Source organism: Somniosus microcephalus, chromosome 9, assembly GCF_052327205.1.
Source record: "Somniosus microcephalus isolate GS21.2 chromosome 9, FLI_Smic_1.0, whole genome shotgun sequence".
Taxonomy (NCBI): Eukaryota; Metazoa; Chordata; class Chondrichthyes; order Squaliformes; family Somniosidae; genus Somniosus; species Somniosus microcephalus.
The window spans coordinates 186,341,360-186,359,512 of record NC_140995.1 but is presented as its reverse complement, the minus strand read 5'-3'; the positions used below and the strand labels follow the sequence as shown (position 1 = coordinate 186,359,512).

The 18,153-nt window shown below is 44.6% G+C and overlaps 1 protein-coding gene across 4 annotated transcripts in view; it reads right to left on the bottom strand.

The window, feature by feature from the left end:
- The window catches only part of lca5 (lebercilin LCA5), a 128,651-nt gene that overhangs the window by 45,580 nt on the left and 64,918 nt on the right, over positions 1 to 18,153 (bottom strand). For all 4 annotated transcript variants that reach the window (XM_085997692.1, XM_085997690.1, XM_085997693.1 and 1 more), the window contains exon 7: positions 17,787 to 17,940. In XM_085997692.1, coding sequence (XP_085853818.1) covers positions 17,787 to 17,940 — 154 coding nt within the window. The remainder of the gene's footprint in view (positions 1 to 17,786; positions 17,941 to 18,153) is intronic.

Sequence of the window (18,153 nt, the reverse complement as noted above, 5' to 3'; positions counted from 1 at the left end):
AAAGTGTTCCAACACCTCAAAAAACAAAGTTCTGTCATCTGAAAGTCAGTCATGTTAGAGGTCCATTTTTATGCTGGAGCTGCAGCTGTCAAGAAGTCAGGTACTTGCTGAACCCAGCGCAATCAGCTGGCGTGTTTTGCGAACGGCGTGGAACACACTGAAAATGTACTAAAATGGCAAGACCCTGCTAAAATCGGATTATGTAGGCAGTTAACAAGCTGTTAACTGCCTACATAATCCGATTTTAGCAGGGTCTTGCCATTTTAGTTAACAAGCTGTTAACTGCCTTAAGTGCCTCTCCCACTGCTTGGTGGCGGGTCCGATCGGGACTCTCGGAGGCGGCAGTTGGCAAAGTTGCGTGGAGGCGATCAATCAAAATGAATTTAACCTCTGACCCACCTCCAAACCCACCCACTGAGCGCTGGCAAAATCGCGGCCAAAGTATTTGTTTAATTTCTCTACCATTTCCTTATTCCCCATTATAATTTCTCCTGTTTCAGCCTGTGAAGGGACCCACATTTACTTTCGCTAATCTTTTCCTTTTTATACACCTATAGAAGCTTTTACAGTCTGTTTTTATGTCGCTCGCTAGTTTACTCTCATATTCTATTTTCCCTTTCTTTACCAATTTCTTGGTCCTCCTTTGCTGAATTCTAAAATCCTCCCACTCCTCAGGCTTACTACTCTTTTTGGCAACATTTTAAGCCTTTTCCTTTGATCTAATACTATCTTTAACTTCTCTTGTTAGCTGTTAGCCATGATTGGACCACTTTTCCTGTTGAGGTTTTTGTGCCTTAAAGGAATGTATATTTGTTGTAAATGATGTATTAATTCTTTAAATGCTTGTCAACAGTCATACCTTTTAATGTAGTTTCCCAATCTACCATATCCAACTCGCCCCTCATACCTACGTAGTTTGCTTTGTTTAGATTTAAGATCCTAGTTTGGATTTAAACTAACTCACTTTCAAACTCAATATAAAATTCGATCATATTATGGTCATTCTTCCCTAAAGGCCCCTTTACTACAAGGTTACTAATTAACCCTTTCTCATTGCACAATACTAGATCTAAAATAGCCTGTTCCCTAGTTGGTTCCTCAACATACTGATCTAGAAAACTATCTTGCATACATTTCATGAACTCGTCCTCCACACTATTACTGCCAATTTGGTTTGCCCAGTCTACCTGTAGATTAAAGTTCCCCATGATCACTTGTTACATGAGCTTCTAATTTCCTGATTTATACTCTGCCCTACATTACAACTACTGTTTGGGGGCCTATAAACAACTCCCACCAATGTTTTCTGTCCCTTGCTGTTTCTTAGCTCCACCCAAACTGATTCTACTTCTTGATTTTCAGAGCTAAGATCCTTTCTCTCTACTGTCTTTATCCCATCCTTTATTATCAGGGCTACCCCTCCTCCTTCTCCATTCTGCCCATCTCTTCTAAAAAGTATCCTGGAATATTTAGTTCCCAACCTTGGCCACTTTGCAACCACGTCAATCACCAGATTGTCAGGACCAGCTCTGCCTTTGACATTGACTCCTGGGAAAACACAGGCACCGATAGACCACGACAGCAGCATATCTGCCTGGTCAATCTGAGACTGCGCGATCTGGTTGCCAAGCGCCTGGCGTGCAAGGCAACTCATCTATCTGCCTCATCTGGGTTTTAGTGAGATATGTGCATCAAGGATCGAGTTCTTCTCCCACCAGTGTACCCACAACTGAGACTCATCCTTTGATTCAATGGGAGACTCCATTATCATTGTCAATAAAGAAAATTTGGTGCAGCTAGAAGAAATCAAAACCAAACCCGAGCTGCAAAACATTTGGGAGCATCTTCAGCAAGTAGGGCTGATCCCTGCTGATGCTCCTTGGTCTGACTATATTGCACTCTTTGATCAACTGAGCGCCTATCAAAGCTTTGAGCCAACCGAAGCCGGAATTAAATAATGAAATTAGTGAGGTTAGTGAGAATTTTGAGGATGATGCCTTTGCTCCTGATCCTCCAAATCCAGCAGCCTGTCTCAAAATGCGCTCTGACATTCAACATTATATTCAATGCTCATCTAGTGATGCAAAAATGTTGGCTAGAGTGGCAAAAATTCAAGAAGCAATCACTCGTGATTCAATTTTGAAGATATAATAGTCCAAAGTAACATTTTTGTTTAAAAAAAGCCTGGTAAAAGTAAAATATTGGATTTTTTACAATTTATTTTGTCCTTGAAATTGTAGCTTCCTTCAAAATAGTCTGGAAATGTTTGCGTGTTTATAAGGAAAGTTCCCTCATTGTTATAGTATATATAATGCTATAATTTTGTCTGGGCCAACAGTATAACAGGGGCAGCACGGTGGCATAGTGGTTAGCACTGTTGCCTCACAGCGCCAGGGACCCGGGTTCGAATCTGGTCTCGGGTGACTGTCTGTGTGGAGTTTGCACATTCTCCCCGTGTTTGCGTGGGTTTCCTCCGGGTGCTCCGGTTTCCTCCCACAGTCCAAAGATGTGCGGGTTAGGTTGATTGGCTATGATTAATTGACCCTTAGTGTTAGGGGGATTAAATAGGATTAAATACGTGGGGTTACGGGGATAGGGTGGGATGTGTTGCTGTTGGTGTAGGGGTTACGGGGATCGGGTGGGATATGTGTCGGTGCAGGCTCGATGGGCCGAAATGGCCTCTATCTGCACTGTGGGGTTTCTGTGGTTTCTGTGATAACATTAGTCGGACCTGACTGTACATAACTACAGTATATTTTAACTAAGAGACAACAATATTTACTAACATCCATTATAATCATACAAGGTAAGGACTTCACCATATGGAATGTCTTCAAATAATACTACATCAATTTGGGCAAATTAAAACTGCATTATTCCTTTATTATTCTTGACAAATCAAAATATACTCAACAAAATAACTGGCTTGTACTTTCATGGTGAAATGCACAGATTGCTGAACTCAATTTAAATGGATTGCCTTGTGCTGATCTCAGCCAGAGTGACAGTAGAGCTGCTACATTTGGCCTCAATATTCCTGGGTTAGGGAAGCGAATAAAATAGTCAGTCAAGGTTCTCACTCAATCACTATTCAGCAAATTGTGCTAGTAAATGTATGTACATGGGTGTTTGAGGGGACAGGATAAGGCTTGGCTACAAAGCCCCTGCAGTTGAAAGTCTGCTGACACTCACAATCAAGATTCACACATGAATATTGTCCACTTGGGTATGAAGCCAGAGAATGACAGGTGCCTGTAGAACTATACCCTAAGCAATGCTTTCAGGGGAGGAGGTGGTGGTGGGGTGGAAGATCACAGCATTAGCAGAAGGGAAAAAGGAAAGAGATTGCCTTTTATTTCTGTGCAACCTTGTATGGGAGGAACCACACATGATGAAATTCACCATGATCTGGGATTCAACACAATCACATATACAATTTTGAAAAGACCAATATCTAAACACAGTCTAATCTTGTGTCAAACTTGTTTAATCCAAATTATCTGATAATTCACTTCTTTCTAAGCACTTCATTGTTACTTACAGTGCTTAATTCAAATTATTGGATAATTCAGTCTTTTGAAATGAGGTATATAATTTTGTGAAGGACAAATTTAAGGACAGAAAACAGCGAGTTGTGGTAAATGGCTGTTTTTCAGACTGGAGGATGGTAGACAGTGGTGTTCCCCAAGGGTCAGTGCTGGGACCACTGCTTTTTTTGATATATATAAATGACCTGGATATTGTAGATACAGAGTAGAATTTCTAAATTTGCCGATGACACCAAACTTGGGGGTGTAGCAAACAGTGATGATGATATCAATCGACTGCAACAGGACATAGAAAGGCTAGTAGAATGGGCAGACAAGTGGCAGATGGAATTTAATACAGAGAAGTGTGAGGTGATGTATTTTGGCAGAAGGAACAGGGAGAGGCAATATACACTTAATGGCACAGTTTTAAAGAGTGTGCAGGGACAGAGGGACCTGGGAGTTAATGTGCATAGGTCCCTGAAGGTGGCAGGACATATTGAGAGAGCGGTTAACAAAGCATATGGGATCTTGGGCTTCATAAATAGAGGTATTGAGTACAAAAGTAGAGAAGTTATGCTGAACCTTTATAAAGTGCCGATGTTTTCAAGGGGAGACTGAATAGGCACTTGAGGGAAGTAAACTTGCAGGGCTACAGGGATAGAGCGGGGGAATGGGACTGACTGGATTGCTCTACAGAGAGCTGGCATGGACTTGATGGGCCAAATGGCCTCCTTCTGTGCCGTAATGACTCCGAGAACGAATAAGAGGGGATTGTTTAATAACACTCATCTTAACAAATGAAATATCTTTAAAAGTACTGTATAATGTTGAAGATAAATAAATATCCAGGATAAGCAAGTGCAGACTGAACAATCATGACAATAATTGGGTCAACAAATCAGGGGCCTACCTCACATTAAATAATTCTCTTTTTACTGACATAGGTGTGGAATATTTTATTGCTCTTCTGAATATTTTTGAGATGCTGTCCTCGTACTTCCTCATTGCTTTTCTTATCCTATTCTTAACCTCTTCATTTTCTTGTATTCTATCTTATTTTTATCATTCCTATGGACCCCATGCCCTCTTATTCAATTGTAGTTTGTTTCTAACCTCTTCAACTTATCCATGGCATTCCGAAACTCCTTTTGTTTCAAATGGTATATTTTTATTTTCCAACTTTGCAATCTCTTTTAAAAGTGTCCCATATCCGTGTCTTTTGCACATGTGCTTTTTCAATCTTTTAGAAGGTGGACCAAGAAAACGCATGGTAAGACAAGGCCAGATACGAATAGTTAAGCTGTTTTATTTCACAGCAAATGAACATACAGAGCAACACAAGTGATTGGACTCACTTAATTCAAATCACGATAACTTGTCTTTGTTTAACACTACAAAATAAAAACATGCTATGCTTCCCCACATCAGTGGATCATCTTGCTTGACCAACAAAATAACTATCAACTACACTTTTGCATTCTCCTTCTGAGCCTGGCCACAGCTTGCCCTCACAGCTTTCTTTATTTAAAAAAAGGATTGCTTATATGTTTCTATTCCTATCATTCCGTGTTCACAGCTAGAAGTGATGGACTGTCAGAGCCCCTGCTGAGCGCCCGGAACCAGAGACACAATAGGTGGGAGGTGTTTACTGATTGCTGAGATAGATGGTCAACAGTGATCCACTATGTATGGTTATGATTTCAAAACCTTGTGCCAAGTCTAGTTTACATTGTAGTTTAAGCTTGTAATTATTGGAAATCTACTGTTCACTTGCCCATTTGCTGTTCAGTAATTCTGTGTGGCAGTTTATGGCCCAAGTCACAGTCTGATAGAATATTTATTCTACTGCCCTCTGAAGCCAAGGAAGATCACGTGAGGGTACGTGACATAACCAGCAAGACAAAATATAGAAATGAGAGTTTTCAGTTCGATCCATGAGCTCCTACAAATTATCTCGATATTTTCAGGTAAAAGCACACTCCAGTTCTTAGTGAGCGAGGGCTTGCCTATGTGAGTGGTCTGAGTTGGTAAAACGTAGAAAAACGTTTTAAGTAAAACTCTAAAAATGTACCTAGGTACATCAAATAGCTTCAAGTCCTAGACAATTGTATAATTGTATTTACCCCCTGGTATTGTTCTGGACCAATGGACTTTTTACATGCAGTGAACATTTTATATGCAGATAGCACCCTCTGGTGGTGGTTATTGTGTTAGCAGTTTGTATGCTGGAAAGGTCATCTGATCTTTCTACCTTTCTTCCTGTGTGAGGTCATTTGACCTTTGTTCCTTTCTTCCTGTGAGAGGTCATTTGACCTTCGTTCCTTTCTTCCTGTGAGAGGTCATTTGACCTTCGTTCCTTTCTTCCTGTGAGAGGTCATTTGACCTTCGTTCCTTTCTTCCTGTGTAACACAGGAAGTAGAATTCCAGGAAGAACCTGGCAGTAATGGAGGATTCCATAAGGGTTTCACAATCCAATGTAATCTGATTTCATATGTTAGGCCAAGCGCAATATCTGTGAGTATCTTTGTTTCTTAGCATAATAGCAACGTTGTCAGAGTAGTATTTTGATAACACTATGTTTATAAAAGGTTAATATTGGATAGTTATAGAAGTTAGTCCAAATGTTAGTTAGTTATACAATTAGTCTATTCTACTGTTGTAAATATGTTTATATCTTATGTAATATCGAATGTATAGTACTCAGTTATGTACAAAACATACTTTGTCTTTGTTTACAGTTTCACAAATTTGTTCAAGTAAAGCTTCAAAACAGCAAACGGCTTCACGAAGAATTATTTTTGAATAAGTGTTTAACTTGCTGGATAACTAGATAGGAGCACGTCTAGCGCAGCCAGTACAGTGAAAAGATATCAGTGAAAAGATAGCAATACGGCTAGCTGTGAAGAGCGGAGCAGGAGGAACCCAGAGTAAGCCTTAACCTCGTAGAGCACATCTACCTCACATCAACATGTCAGAAGATAATAACGAAAATGCTTTGCAGCAAGTTGAAGACCTTAAACAGGCAGACGAAACTGTAGAACGTGACAATCGGTCTATAAGCTCCGGTTACTACAGATCGCAAGTTGGTTCACGGTCATCGGGTGGTTCTAGAGTAAGCATAGCCATCGCCAAAGCGCGGGCTAAGCTGGTAGCAGCTCAAGCCAGAGCTGCGCATGCGGACAGTGAAGTAGAAATAAAAGTAAGACAGGCCCGTCTCCAAGCTGAATCACAAGCTGAACAGGCCCGATCCCAAGCCGAACAGGCCCGACACCAAGCTGACCTGGCCAGTCACCAGGTTGAACGACAAGCTGAACAGGCCCGTCTCCAAGCCACATTAGACGCTCTGCAGCAACAAAAAGAGATAGATGCTGCATTAGCCGAGACACAAGTATTCGAGGCAATTTTGGAGGGAGCTGTTCCCAAGACAGCTTACAAACCTTTAATTCCCGTTCCGTGGCAGAGTCCACGACAGCGCACCATAGATTACGTGAGCGACCATGCCAACATACAGTTTACAGGAGAAAGGGATGGAGGCCCGCACATCTCTACAGACGCAAGCACTTCGTATAACATGCCACAAGTTGCCAACCAAGGTCAAAGTAGACGGCGTGCCTCAAGCCGCAGAGTCTCCCCCAGCAGAACGGAAGACACGGTGCAAAGGAATAGGACGCCGAATAGAGAAAGTCAGAGGCAAATCCCCTCTCAGTTCCTTGAGACCCCCAACAGAGCCCCCAGCCAAGGCAACTCTGGCACAGGTCCCAGCACCTACGACCTTGCCAAATACCTTTCACGCACCCAGCTGGTGACTTCGGGGTTAATCAAGTTTGATGACAGGCCGGAGAATTATCGGGCTTGGAAGTCCTGCTTCCACGATGCCATATCGGGCTTAGACCTGTCGGCAGGAGAAGAGCTCGGCCTCCTTATCAAATGGCTCGGCCCAGAGTCCGCCGGACAGGCCTGCAGGATAAAAGCGGCCAATGTGGGACAGCTGCCAGAGGGGTTGAAGAAGGCTTGGGCGAGGCTGGAAGAAAGCTACGGCTCGCCCGAAGTCATTGAAAGGGCTCTCTTTGACAGGTTGGAGAACTTTCCGAGGTTGAGGAGTAAGGAACCCCAGAAGCTCCGCGACCTTGGAGATCTGCTGTCGGAACTCGAAGCCGCAAAGCAGGACGGCTACCTACCCGGTCTGTCGTACTTAGACACTTCCAGAGGGGTAAGTCCCATCATTGAGAAGCTTCCATTTAACCTGCAGGAGAAGTGGATAACGTTTGGATCAAAGTTCAAGCTGAAGCACAACGTGGCGTTCCCACCATTCTCTGCGTTCATTAAATTCATCCGTAAAGAAGCCAAAGCCAGGAACGACCCCAGCTTCAACTTCTTCTCCGCCCACCCAGCACTTGCCAGAAGAGACAAGTTCAACAGACATGGAAAGACACCAATATCTGTCCACAAAATGCAAGTGTCCTCAACTGAGCACACAAAGATTCAGAAGAAACCTGAGGATATGAGCAAACAATGCCCTATCCACAACAAGCCCCATCCTTTAAAGAAGTGCAGAGGTTTCAGGGAGATGTCCCTGGAAGATCGGAAACAATATCTTAAAGAGAACTCTATATGTTCCAAGTGCTGCTCGTCCACGAGCCATCTCGCCAAGAACTGCAAGGTGGATGCAAAATGCACTGAATGTGAAAGTGATCGGCACGTTTCAGCACTACACCCCGGCCCAGCTCCTTGGAAGTCAGAGACGCCTCCTCCCGCTTCAGAGCACGGCGGGGAGAGAGAGGGAGCTGCTGGTCCAGAGATTACATCCAGGTGCACCGAGGTGTGTGGAGAAGGAGTGAGCGCAAGAGCATGCTCCAAGATATGCCTCATTGATGTGTACCCTGCAGGATGTCGCCAGGAATCTGAAAAGATGTATGCCATACTAGATGAACAAAGCAATCGTTCTCTAGCAAGATCCGAGTTCTTCAACATCTTCAAGGTCAAAGGAAGTCCGTTGCCTTACACGCTGAAGACGTGTGCTGGACTTTCAGAAACAGCCGGCAGGGGGGCCTGCGGTTACGTTGTTGAGTCAGCCGACGGGAAGATTAGTCTCCCCCTTCCTACACTCATCGAATGTAATCAAGTCCCTGACAACCGTTCTGAGATTCCCACTCCGAATGCAGCTCGTCATCACCGTCATCTGAGACGCATTGCAGACGAGATCCCACCTCTTGATCCAGATGCAAGCATACTTTTGTTGTTGGGAAGAGACATCCTGAGGGTACATAAGGGAGCAGATCAACGGTCCACATGATGCCCCTTTCGCCCAAAGGCTAGACCTCGGCTGGGTCGTTGTTGGAGATGTGTGCCTCAAGGGCGCTCACAAGCCATCTCAGGTGAGCACACTCAAGACTTCCATCTTGGAGAATGGTCGTCCAAGCTACCTTACCCCATGCAGTAGTCAGATCCGAGTGACAGAGAAGTTCAGTCATACGGCTCAGCCTCAGAAAACCCCAGCGCTGATCTCCGCAGACAGCACACAGATGATGCTCACTGGAGAGACCCCGGGTCAGTCAGTCTTCTGTCGCACCGCCAACGACCACAAACTTGCTCCATCGATCGACGACATGAGGTTCCTCCAGATTATGGACAATGAGGTCTCTCGTGACAGCTCTAACAGCTGGGTTGCACCCTTACCCTTCCGGAACCCCAGACGATGGCTGCCGAATGACAGGGGGTATGCCTATAATCGTCTTAACTCACTCCGTCGCACACTAGAGAAGAAGCCAGAGATGAAAGCACACGTCCTAGAATTTGTCAAGAAAATGCTTGTCAACGATCATGCAGAGATAGCTCCTCCACTCCAGGAGGGCCAAGAGTGTTGGTACCTCCCTTCCTTTGGAGTCTACCACCCCAAAAAGCCGGAACAGATCCGCGTGGTGTTTGACTCCAGTGCACCATGTCAGGGCGTCTCTCTCAACGACGTACTCCTCACAGGGCCCGATCTTAACAACAGCCTCTTGGGAGTGCTCATGAGATTCAGGAAAGAGCCCGTCGCCATCACTGCCGATATCCAGCACGTTTCATTGCTTCGTGGTGAGAGAAGACCACAGAGACTTCCTCCGCTTCCTGTGGTATCGGGACAATGACCCCAATAGAGACATTGTGGACTACAGAATGTGTCCATGTCTTTGGGAATAGCCCATCCCCTGCTGTCGCCATATACGGACTAAGGAGGGCTGCCAAGGAAGACGACGACGACTTTGGCAGTGATGCGAGAGGGTTCATCGAACGAGAGTTCTATGTCGACGACGCACTGAAGTCATTCCCGACCGAAGCAGAGGCCATCGGTACCCTCGGACGAGCCCAGGAACTACTTGCACTATCCAACCTCAGGCTGCATAAGATAGCCTCTAACAGACCAGCAGTGATGGAGGCATTTCCCCCTGAAGATCGTGCTAAGGACGTCAAGGACCTAGACCTCTTCACTGATGACCTCCCCCTACAGCGTAGCCTAGGGGTGTCGTGGAACATAGCAACAGACACGTTCACGTTCCAAGTCCTAGACGCCAAGAAACCCTTCACACGTAGAGGAGTGCTCTCTACAGTCAACAGCCTATACGACCCTCTCGGCTTCTTAGCCCGTCACCATACACAAGGCAGGCTGCTCCTCAGGGAACTCTCCACACGCGCTGAAGAGTAGGATTCACCTCTCCCTGAAGAGATGGAAGCAGAGTGGGACAGATGGAGAGACTCACTCCAAGACTTACAGGAGATCCGAATACCTCGCTGGTATTCGTCTTTCTCTCCCTTAAATGCCCAATTCAAAGAGCTTTGTGTCTTTGCAGACGCATCCGCTAAGGCCATTGCAAGTGTGGCTTATCTGAAGGTCACCACTCAAGATGGACAAAGCAAAATCGGCTTCGTCTTTGGTAAGGCCAAGTTGGCGCCCCAGCCAGACCTCACCATACCCAGATTGGAACTGTGCGCAGCAGTATTAGCAGTTTAGATTGCAGAGTTCATAGAAGACGAGATTGATCTGAAGTTCGACAGCATCACATATTATATAGACAGCAAAGTGGTGCTAGGATACATCCATAACCAAAGTAGACGGTTCTACGTATACGTGAACAAGAGAGTCCAACGTATTCGACAGTCCACGTCCCCCGACCAGTGGAAGTACGTCCCTACAGACCTGAACCCAGCTGACCATGGGTCTAGATCTGTAACAGCGTCCCTACTCAGTAGCACGACTTGGCTGTCAGGACCTGCTTTTCTTCAGGATCCGTTCCCACACTTCTCCGAAATCAACGAGTCATTCGACCTACTCAACCCTATTTCTGACTGCGAGATACGCCCACTAGTAACAGCGAACGTTACTCAAATCTGTAAGGACCTGATGAGCACCAAATGCTTCGAGCGTTTCTCCAAATGGAACACTCTCAAAGACGATAGCACGCCTAACCCATATAGCTCATACCTTCTCCCAGCCTACGCAAGGGAGTAACTGCCATGGGTGGCACATCTGTCGGAAGAGTCCCTCTGAAGAGGAGCTCAAGAGAGCCACAATCCTTGTGATAAAGAGTGTCCAACACGAGTGTTATTCAGAAGAGTTGAAGTGCATAGCAGCAGAACACAACCTACCCCCTCACAGCAGTCTACGGAAGCTGCATCCCATTGTCGACACCGACGGCCTTCTCAGAGTTGGGGGACGCATATCGCAGTCTCAACTAGGAACGAATGCAACCAACCCCATCCTCATTCCAGGTCGTCATCATCTGGCCATTCTGCTTGTGCGTTATCATCATGAGGCCGTGAAGCACCAGGGCAGACATTTCACCGAAGGTGCCATCAGAGCAGACGGCCTCTGGTTGGTTGGAGCTAAGAGATGTATCAGCGGCACGCTTTTCAAATGTGTCACCTGCAAGAAACTCCATGGGAAGACGGAGCACCAACAGATGGCAGAACTGCCAGCCGAGCGGCTACAAGTAGCACCACCTTTCACCTACGTAGGCGTAGATGTCTTCGGACCATGGGACGTGGTCTCACGCTGCACCAGAGGAGGGCACGCCAACAGCAAGAGGTGGGCGGTGATGTTCTCATGTATGTCCACAAGAGCTGTACACATCGAAGTCATAGAAACAATGAGTGCCTCCAGCTTCATAAACGCTCTGAGAAGGTTTTTCTCAATTAGAGGCCCGGCAAAGCAAATACGCTCAGATTGCGGCACAAACTTTGTTGGCGCTTGCAGAGAGCTGAAGATGGATGGATCTAGTTCCAGCTCTCAGTGTGGAGAAGTATCTCCAAGAGCAGAAATGCACCTGGGTATTCAACCCACCTCACTCATCCCACATGGGCGGCGCATGGGAGCGTATGATCAGCACTGCCCGCCGTATCCTCGACTGCATGCTTCTCCAAGGTAGATCGTCGTGCCTCACACATGAGGTCTTGACCACACTGATGGCTGAGGTCACCGCCGTGATGAATGCAAGGCCCCTCATTCCTGTATCTTCAGACCCAGAATCGCCCCTCATCCTCACTCCGGCCATGCTTTTGACCCAGAAGACAGGTGTTTCCCCTTGTCCTCCAGGAGAGTTTGGGGAAAGAGAACGCTTCAAGGAAGAATGGAAACGAGTCCAGAGTCTGGCACACACGTTTTGGAACAGGTGGCGAAGGGAGTACCTCAACACACTACAGAGCCGACGCAAGTGGCAGGACAAGAGGCCGGATCGCAAAGAAGGAGATGTTGTCTTGATGAGGGACAATCAGGTAAAAAGGAATGAGTGGCCTATGGCTATCATCGTGAAGTCCCATCCCAGCCGGGACGGGAGAGTGAGAAAGGTGGACTTGAGAGTCATCAAAGGAGGAATAGCGAAGGTCTTCTCTCGGCCCGCCTCTGAGGTGGTTCTTCTTTTGTCGCCAGAGGACTCCAGTGACAAGTAGAGTTCGGACTATGTGGAGTCGTTAACGACCCCAGACGGGGAGTGTTCTGGACCAATGGACTTTTTACATGCAGTGAACATTTTATATGCAGATAGCACCCTCTGGTGGTGGTTATTGTGTTAGCAGTTTGTATGCTGGAAAGGTCATCTGATCTTTCTACCTTTCTTCCTGTGTGAGGTCATTTGACCTTTGTTCCTTTCTTCCTGTGAGAGGTCATTTGACCTTCGTTCCTTTCTTCCTGTGTAACACAGGAAGTAGAATTCCAGGAAGAACCTGGCAGTAATGGAGGATTCCATAAGGGTTTCACAATCCAATGTAATCTGATTTCATATGTTAGGCCAAGCGCAATATCTGTGAGTATCTTTGTTTCTTAGCATAATAGCAACGTTGTCAGAGTAGTATTTTGATAACACTATGTTTATAAAAGGTTAATATTGGATAGTTATAGAAGTTAGTCCAAATGTTAGTTAGTTATACAATTAGTCTATTCTACTGTTGTAAATATGTTTATATCTTATGTAATATCGAATGTATAGTACTCAGTTATGTACAAAACATACTTTGTCTTTGTTTAGTTTCACAAATTTGTTCAAGTAAAGCTTCAAAACAGCAAACGGCTTCACGAAGAATTATTTTTGAATAAGTGTTTAACTTGCTGGATAACTAGATAGGAGCACGTCTAGCGCGGCCAGTACAGGTATAGTATCCTCAGGATTATCTCAGAGGTTCTATGGTAGCATTCTTGATGGTCTTTTCTATGGCTGGGTGAAGTTAATGATCTAAGACAAGCCCTCAAAGCACCTTTCAAAGCACCTATTTTTCATGGGAGCCAGATCCAAAACCCAACCAGGGATCATGGCCCCGATGGTGCCATATTTTGGGTGTCCAGGGCTCCCTGTAGTCATTCTTAGATGAAGCAGCCTTCAAAAATTACTTTTCCAGACATGACCTTAGCAGGGAACCATACCGTTCCAGTAGTGTTTCCATAAAAGCACCTTATTTGAAGAGATTCAACTCTATCAGGATGACCCATCTGCTCCTACACCATAGATACATCCATTCAAGGATAGGGATCACACTTGATAGATGAATGAGGCAAAGGCATTCAGTCCTTGTAACAGGCAGAATGGTACATTAAAAAAACTACAGCTAAATGACAGTTACTTTGTATAAATGTGGTTAGACAACAAAGCAACTGTAATCAATATCGGGAAGATGGGCGTTAACAAAGTCAATTCCCTTAGAATTTAGGAAATTGCAAGTGAACTAAACAGACTCGTTAATCTGTTAGTTTTTAACTAGGAGGGACAAAAAGATATACAATAAAAATCAACTCCTGTTCGTTACTATAAATGATCTCAGCCAACAACTTCCGATTTGTCTCCAGAGCATGGAGACTCACCAGAAGATGCAGCCTCGGACCTGGGACAACTTGGAAGCATAAGGCGTGCTTCCCTCTTCCCCACCTAAAAGAAAATGGCTGCACCTACCCTGGCATTTCCCCCCCTCCAGTATCCGGCTTGACCTCTATCGTAGCAGCTATCCAGCCACTTATCTGGGTTGTCAGCCACGCCCACTTTTACAAATTTAAAGCTAGAAAGCAAAACACCAATACCTGCACATGGATGCTCTATATTTTGCAACATGATTGTGCAAGCAGATTTTATTTTAATCACCATTTTTTAATTTAGGATAGCAGCATAAGTGACAGCTCAGATAAATGGCTGGTGCAGAGGAACGGCCTCCTGTAAAAGAATATGAATAATTGTAATTTTTATTACGGGGCACGTTTTTTAAAAACACGTTAGCAATGGTTTTAGATGGTGACACTACTCTCCCCTTCTGACCAATTTTTAACAATGATTTTTTTTAAGCAAAAAGAAATTAGTTGGATGCAGTTTTTATAGCTATATACTTAAGATAAAAGCATACTGAAATATTAGTACCCATGCTATCACAAACCAAACAGGTTGGTTATTTTTATGATATTTTCCAATTTTTTTTTTTTTTTTTTTTTTTTAAAAAGAGGAAAAACTTCCATTACTAACAGGGGAGAAAAAAATACAAGCAAATCCCTCTGAAGTTTGGCACTACAAAGCTCAAGGAGGCTGAATCTTAACCATCAACCACATGAATTATTTTCATGTGTGAAACTTTTTGTCTTGCGAAAATAATGATTTAGGCAAAGGGTTACAAACAGTATAGTGCTATTTGTCATTGTAACTGAACGGCAAGATTATGAGCATGCAGGTTATGTCAAATAAAACAAAGGAATAAAACGAGAATTGCAAAATCCACAGACTACATTCAGATCATTGCATTTTCTGATCAACTTATTTGTTTTTTTTAATTAATGAAACCAAGATGAAAGGCCAAGATGAAAGTCAGCCTACGAGGATGTAAAGGACCCCATACCACTATTCGATCAGGAGCAGGGAGTTCAACCAGTGTCCCAGTGAAGCACCTTGGGATGTTTTACTATGTTAAAGGCACTATATAAATGCAAGTTATTATTGCCCTGGCCAACATTCTTCCCTTAACCAACAGCCCTAAAAAATAACCGATTAGTCATTCAGTTGTTGTATGTGGGATCTTTCTGTGCACAAATTGGCTGCTACATTCGTTCACATACACTTCAAAAGTAAACCAATGGGTGTTTTGCGATGTCCTGAGAACGTGATAAGGCGCTATATAAATACAATTCCTTCCTTCAAAATGAGAACTATAGGTGGAGCCATTAAAGAGATGTGCTGCTCATTGTTATTTACAGTTACATGAAGCATGAACTTATATGACTTTGAAGAACTGAAAGGAACTACACTCATTGTCTCAAAGGGCAAGGAGAAGAAGAAGATGCAGAGATTCAAGCACTATACTGTAAGATCTTAGCTATGGATGAGGAATGCAATTTGGCATTCATCCAATCAGAAAGAACCTGAAGTCCCCCCAATGCAGCATCCAATTAGTTCTTGAATGATACCAGGGTTCTCATCTCTGCTACTCTATCTGGAAATCTATTCCATGTATTGATCACACTTTGTGCGAAGAACTTACTACAGTATTATCAGTCCCAAATTTCTCCTTTACTGGTTTTAACTGTGTTCCTACTCTCACAATTTAACTATACAGATTTACCTTTACCATACTGTTTACTACCTTGTATATCACTATAACATTATCTCTTCGGTACCTCCGTTCAAGGCTGAAAAATTCGGTTGATTTGCGCCTCCCATTAGCGGGGCGCTAACGGGGCGCAAAGCTACTAGCGCCTGGGTGCGGCGCCAACGCCTCCCGCGAAATTCAGCAGGAGGTTAGTGGCGGCGGTAACCGTTAGCGCCTCGCGGTGCTGCACAGCCGGTGATAACGTCATCGCCGTGCGCAGCACCCCGGCCGCGAGCTTTGGTAGCGCCCTCTGACTTACCGCTGGACGACAGGGTCAGGGGGGCCTACCTGCAGCCAGGGCGGCGCAAATTAAAGGGGAGGTGCTGGGTGGCCATTTTTGTTGCTGGCAGCCTGCCAGCACCTGCCCCCGTTGCTGTCCCCGGCCTTCTGTGCAGCCCCCCCGCGGGGTGCCAGCTGCGCTTCGTGAGCCCGGCACTTCTCTGGAGTGCCGGGCTCTTTTTGCCAGCACTCCAATCCCTGGTGGCCCAGTGGGGCCCTGGGTCGCGCTGCTTCCCCTTTAATAAGGGGTGGAAGGGCTGCAGTACCGCGCTGCGACGTGCCGCAGAGTGTGGCGCTGCGGCACGTAGCGCCGTGATATTCACTCGCAGTGCCCCAAGAGGGAGGCGGGGCACTTCCAGTAGCGCCCCGCATCCCTCTCGAGGTGTTACCAATGAATTTTGGGTGCAGGGGTGCTAATCTTTTCAGGGCGCTGGCGAAGTTAGAGCCCCAAAGGGGGCGCGACCCAATTTTCCCCCCCAAATTTCTCCAGTCTTTCAACGTAGCTCAGATCTTGAGCACTAGGGGTCAGGCACCAGGCTCTCTTTTGCACTGTCTCCAATGTCTCAATGTCCCCCTTGTGTGTTCATGATCAAAACTGGTCACAGTACTCAAGGTATGATCTGATCAGAGCACTATGCAGTTTGATTATGACTTCCTCTGATTGATTGTATTCTACTGTTTGGGCTACAAAGTTAAAGAGGTGACTGGAGGTTGTGTGACCAGTGATCTGAATGGAGTAGAGTGGAATTATCAACAAAAGAGTAAACCTGCTGATGAATGGAAGTGATCACTGATAAGAAGAAACTGAGTGGAAGAGGAAGGAGCCCTGGGAAATCCTAGTTAACATAGAATCAAAGGATGAGATATTAGCTACAGCACAGACAGAGCAATGCAAGTGGAAACTAGATAGACTTGAACAAGACATTGCCAAGAGATCATATGGTAATCTGTTTAGAAATGCACAGAACCAGACACTGTCTAAGGTTTTAGAGATGTCCAAGACAATGAAAGATGATTCATGAAAGTGTAAAAGAACAAAACTCGAGAGGTACAACTGGACAGATTATCATTTGTGGAATAGCCATACTGAAAACCATACTGCCAAATATGCATTAGGTCAGAACTTTCGAGACAATGGATAATTTGAGGGCCAGTTGTGCCTTCCTTAAACTTTAGCAAGTGTAGATTTAAGGACAATACTTGTTTTTCAATCATAGTTTAAGAACAAATAGGTAGTTTGAAAAAGGCAAGATTGGATTACCTTTCTTAATAATAGTGATCATGAACAAATTTCTAAGAAGGAAAGATAGTGTGGACTGAAAGATTGAAAAAATGGCATAGGGCAGGGATGAATTTAGAAGCACTTATTTTAAGGATGATAGTGGAATACCATTGGGATCAGAGAATAGATGATACAATCAATCTATCAGGGATAAAAAGTTAATATCGGCCATAATGTTACAATATAGGAGGTTCTTTACAAATATCGAGATTATTGTTAGAGAAGAAAAGTGAGCCAAAAACATCAGCTTTCTCTTTATGAGAACTAGCAACTGCACCATCAACTCAGAAGAGGAATGGAGAGGAGGATTCACAAGAATGGAGAGGAGGATTCACAGAAATTACTAGACAACGTTCGGAAAGGAGCAGATTAAGCAGCTGGAAAGTTAGAAAAACAGGATTGCTCGCTTAGTTTGAGAGAAGTCATCTATTGCAACATTATGATGGTGTTTCACTAGGGACACTGTGAATATAGATGAAAGAGTTAGCAGAAAACAGGAAACCAACATACAATAATGTTTTTATTGAACGCTGGTCTCTAGCTAAATATCCCCTCTCTCCTCCATTTATTTTGCTGTGAGAGCATCAATAAAATAACTTTTACACTCTTACTTTCTCTCAGCTTCTGTGCTTTTAACTCCAACCTGTGCTGTTCGTGTTCTCGTTTGATCTTTTCTTCATACTCTTGCTCACGTTCTTGTAGTTCCTTTTCTCGTCTCAGACGATCCGTCCATTCCAGAGTCTCCGCGTCATAGTGCTCTGGTGTCTGTAAGAAATTTGTCGTAACACGTATTATTTATGGTATAGTGCATTAGTGCTCCAAACTTTATGATCCAATGAGTGATTGTATAAAGGTTTGTGCTTATTCACCAATTTCACCTCTGCTGCTGGGGGAAGCAGTGGCCAATCAGTTTCTGTCAGATTGAGAGAAGAGTCAAAAAATAGACTGCTAACCACCAGGCCACTCTCACATTTCATA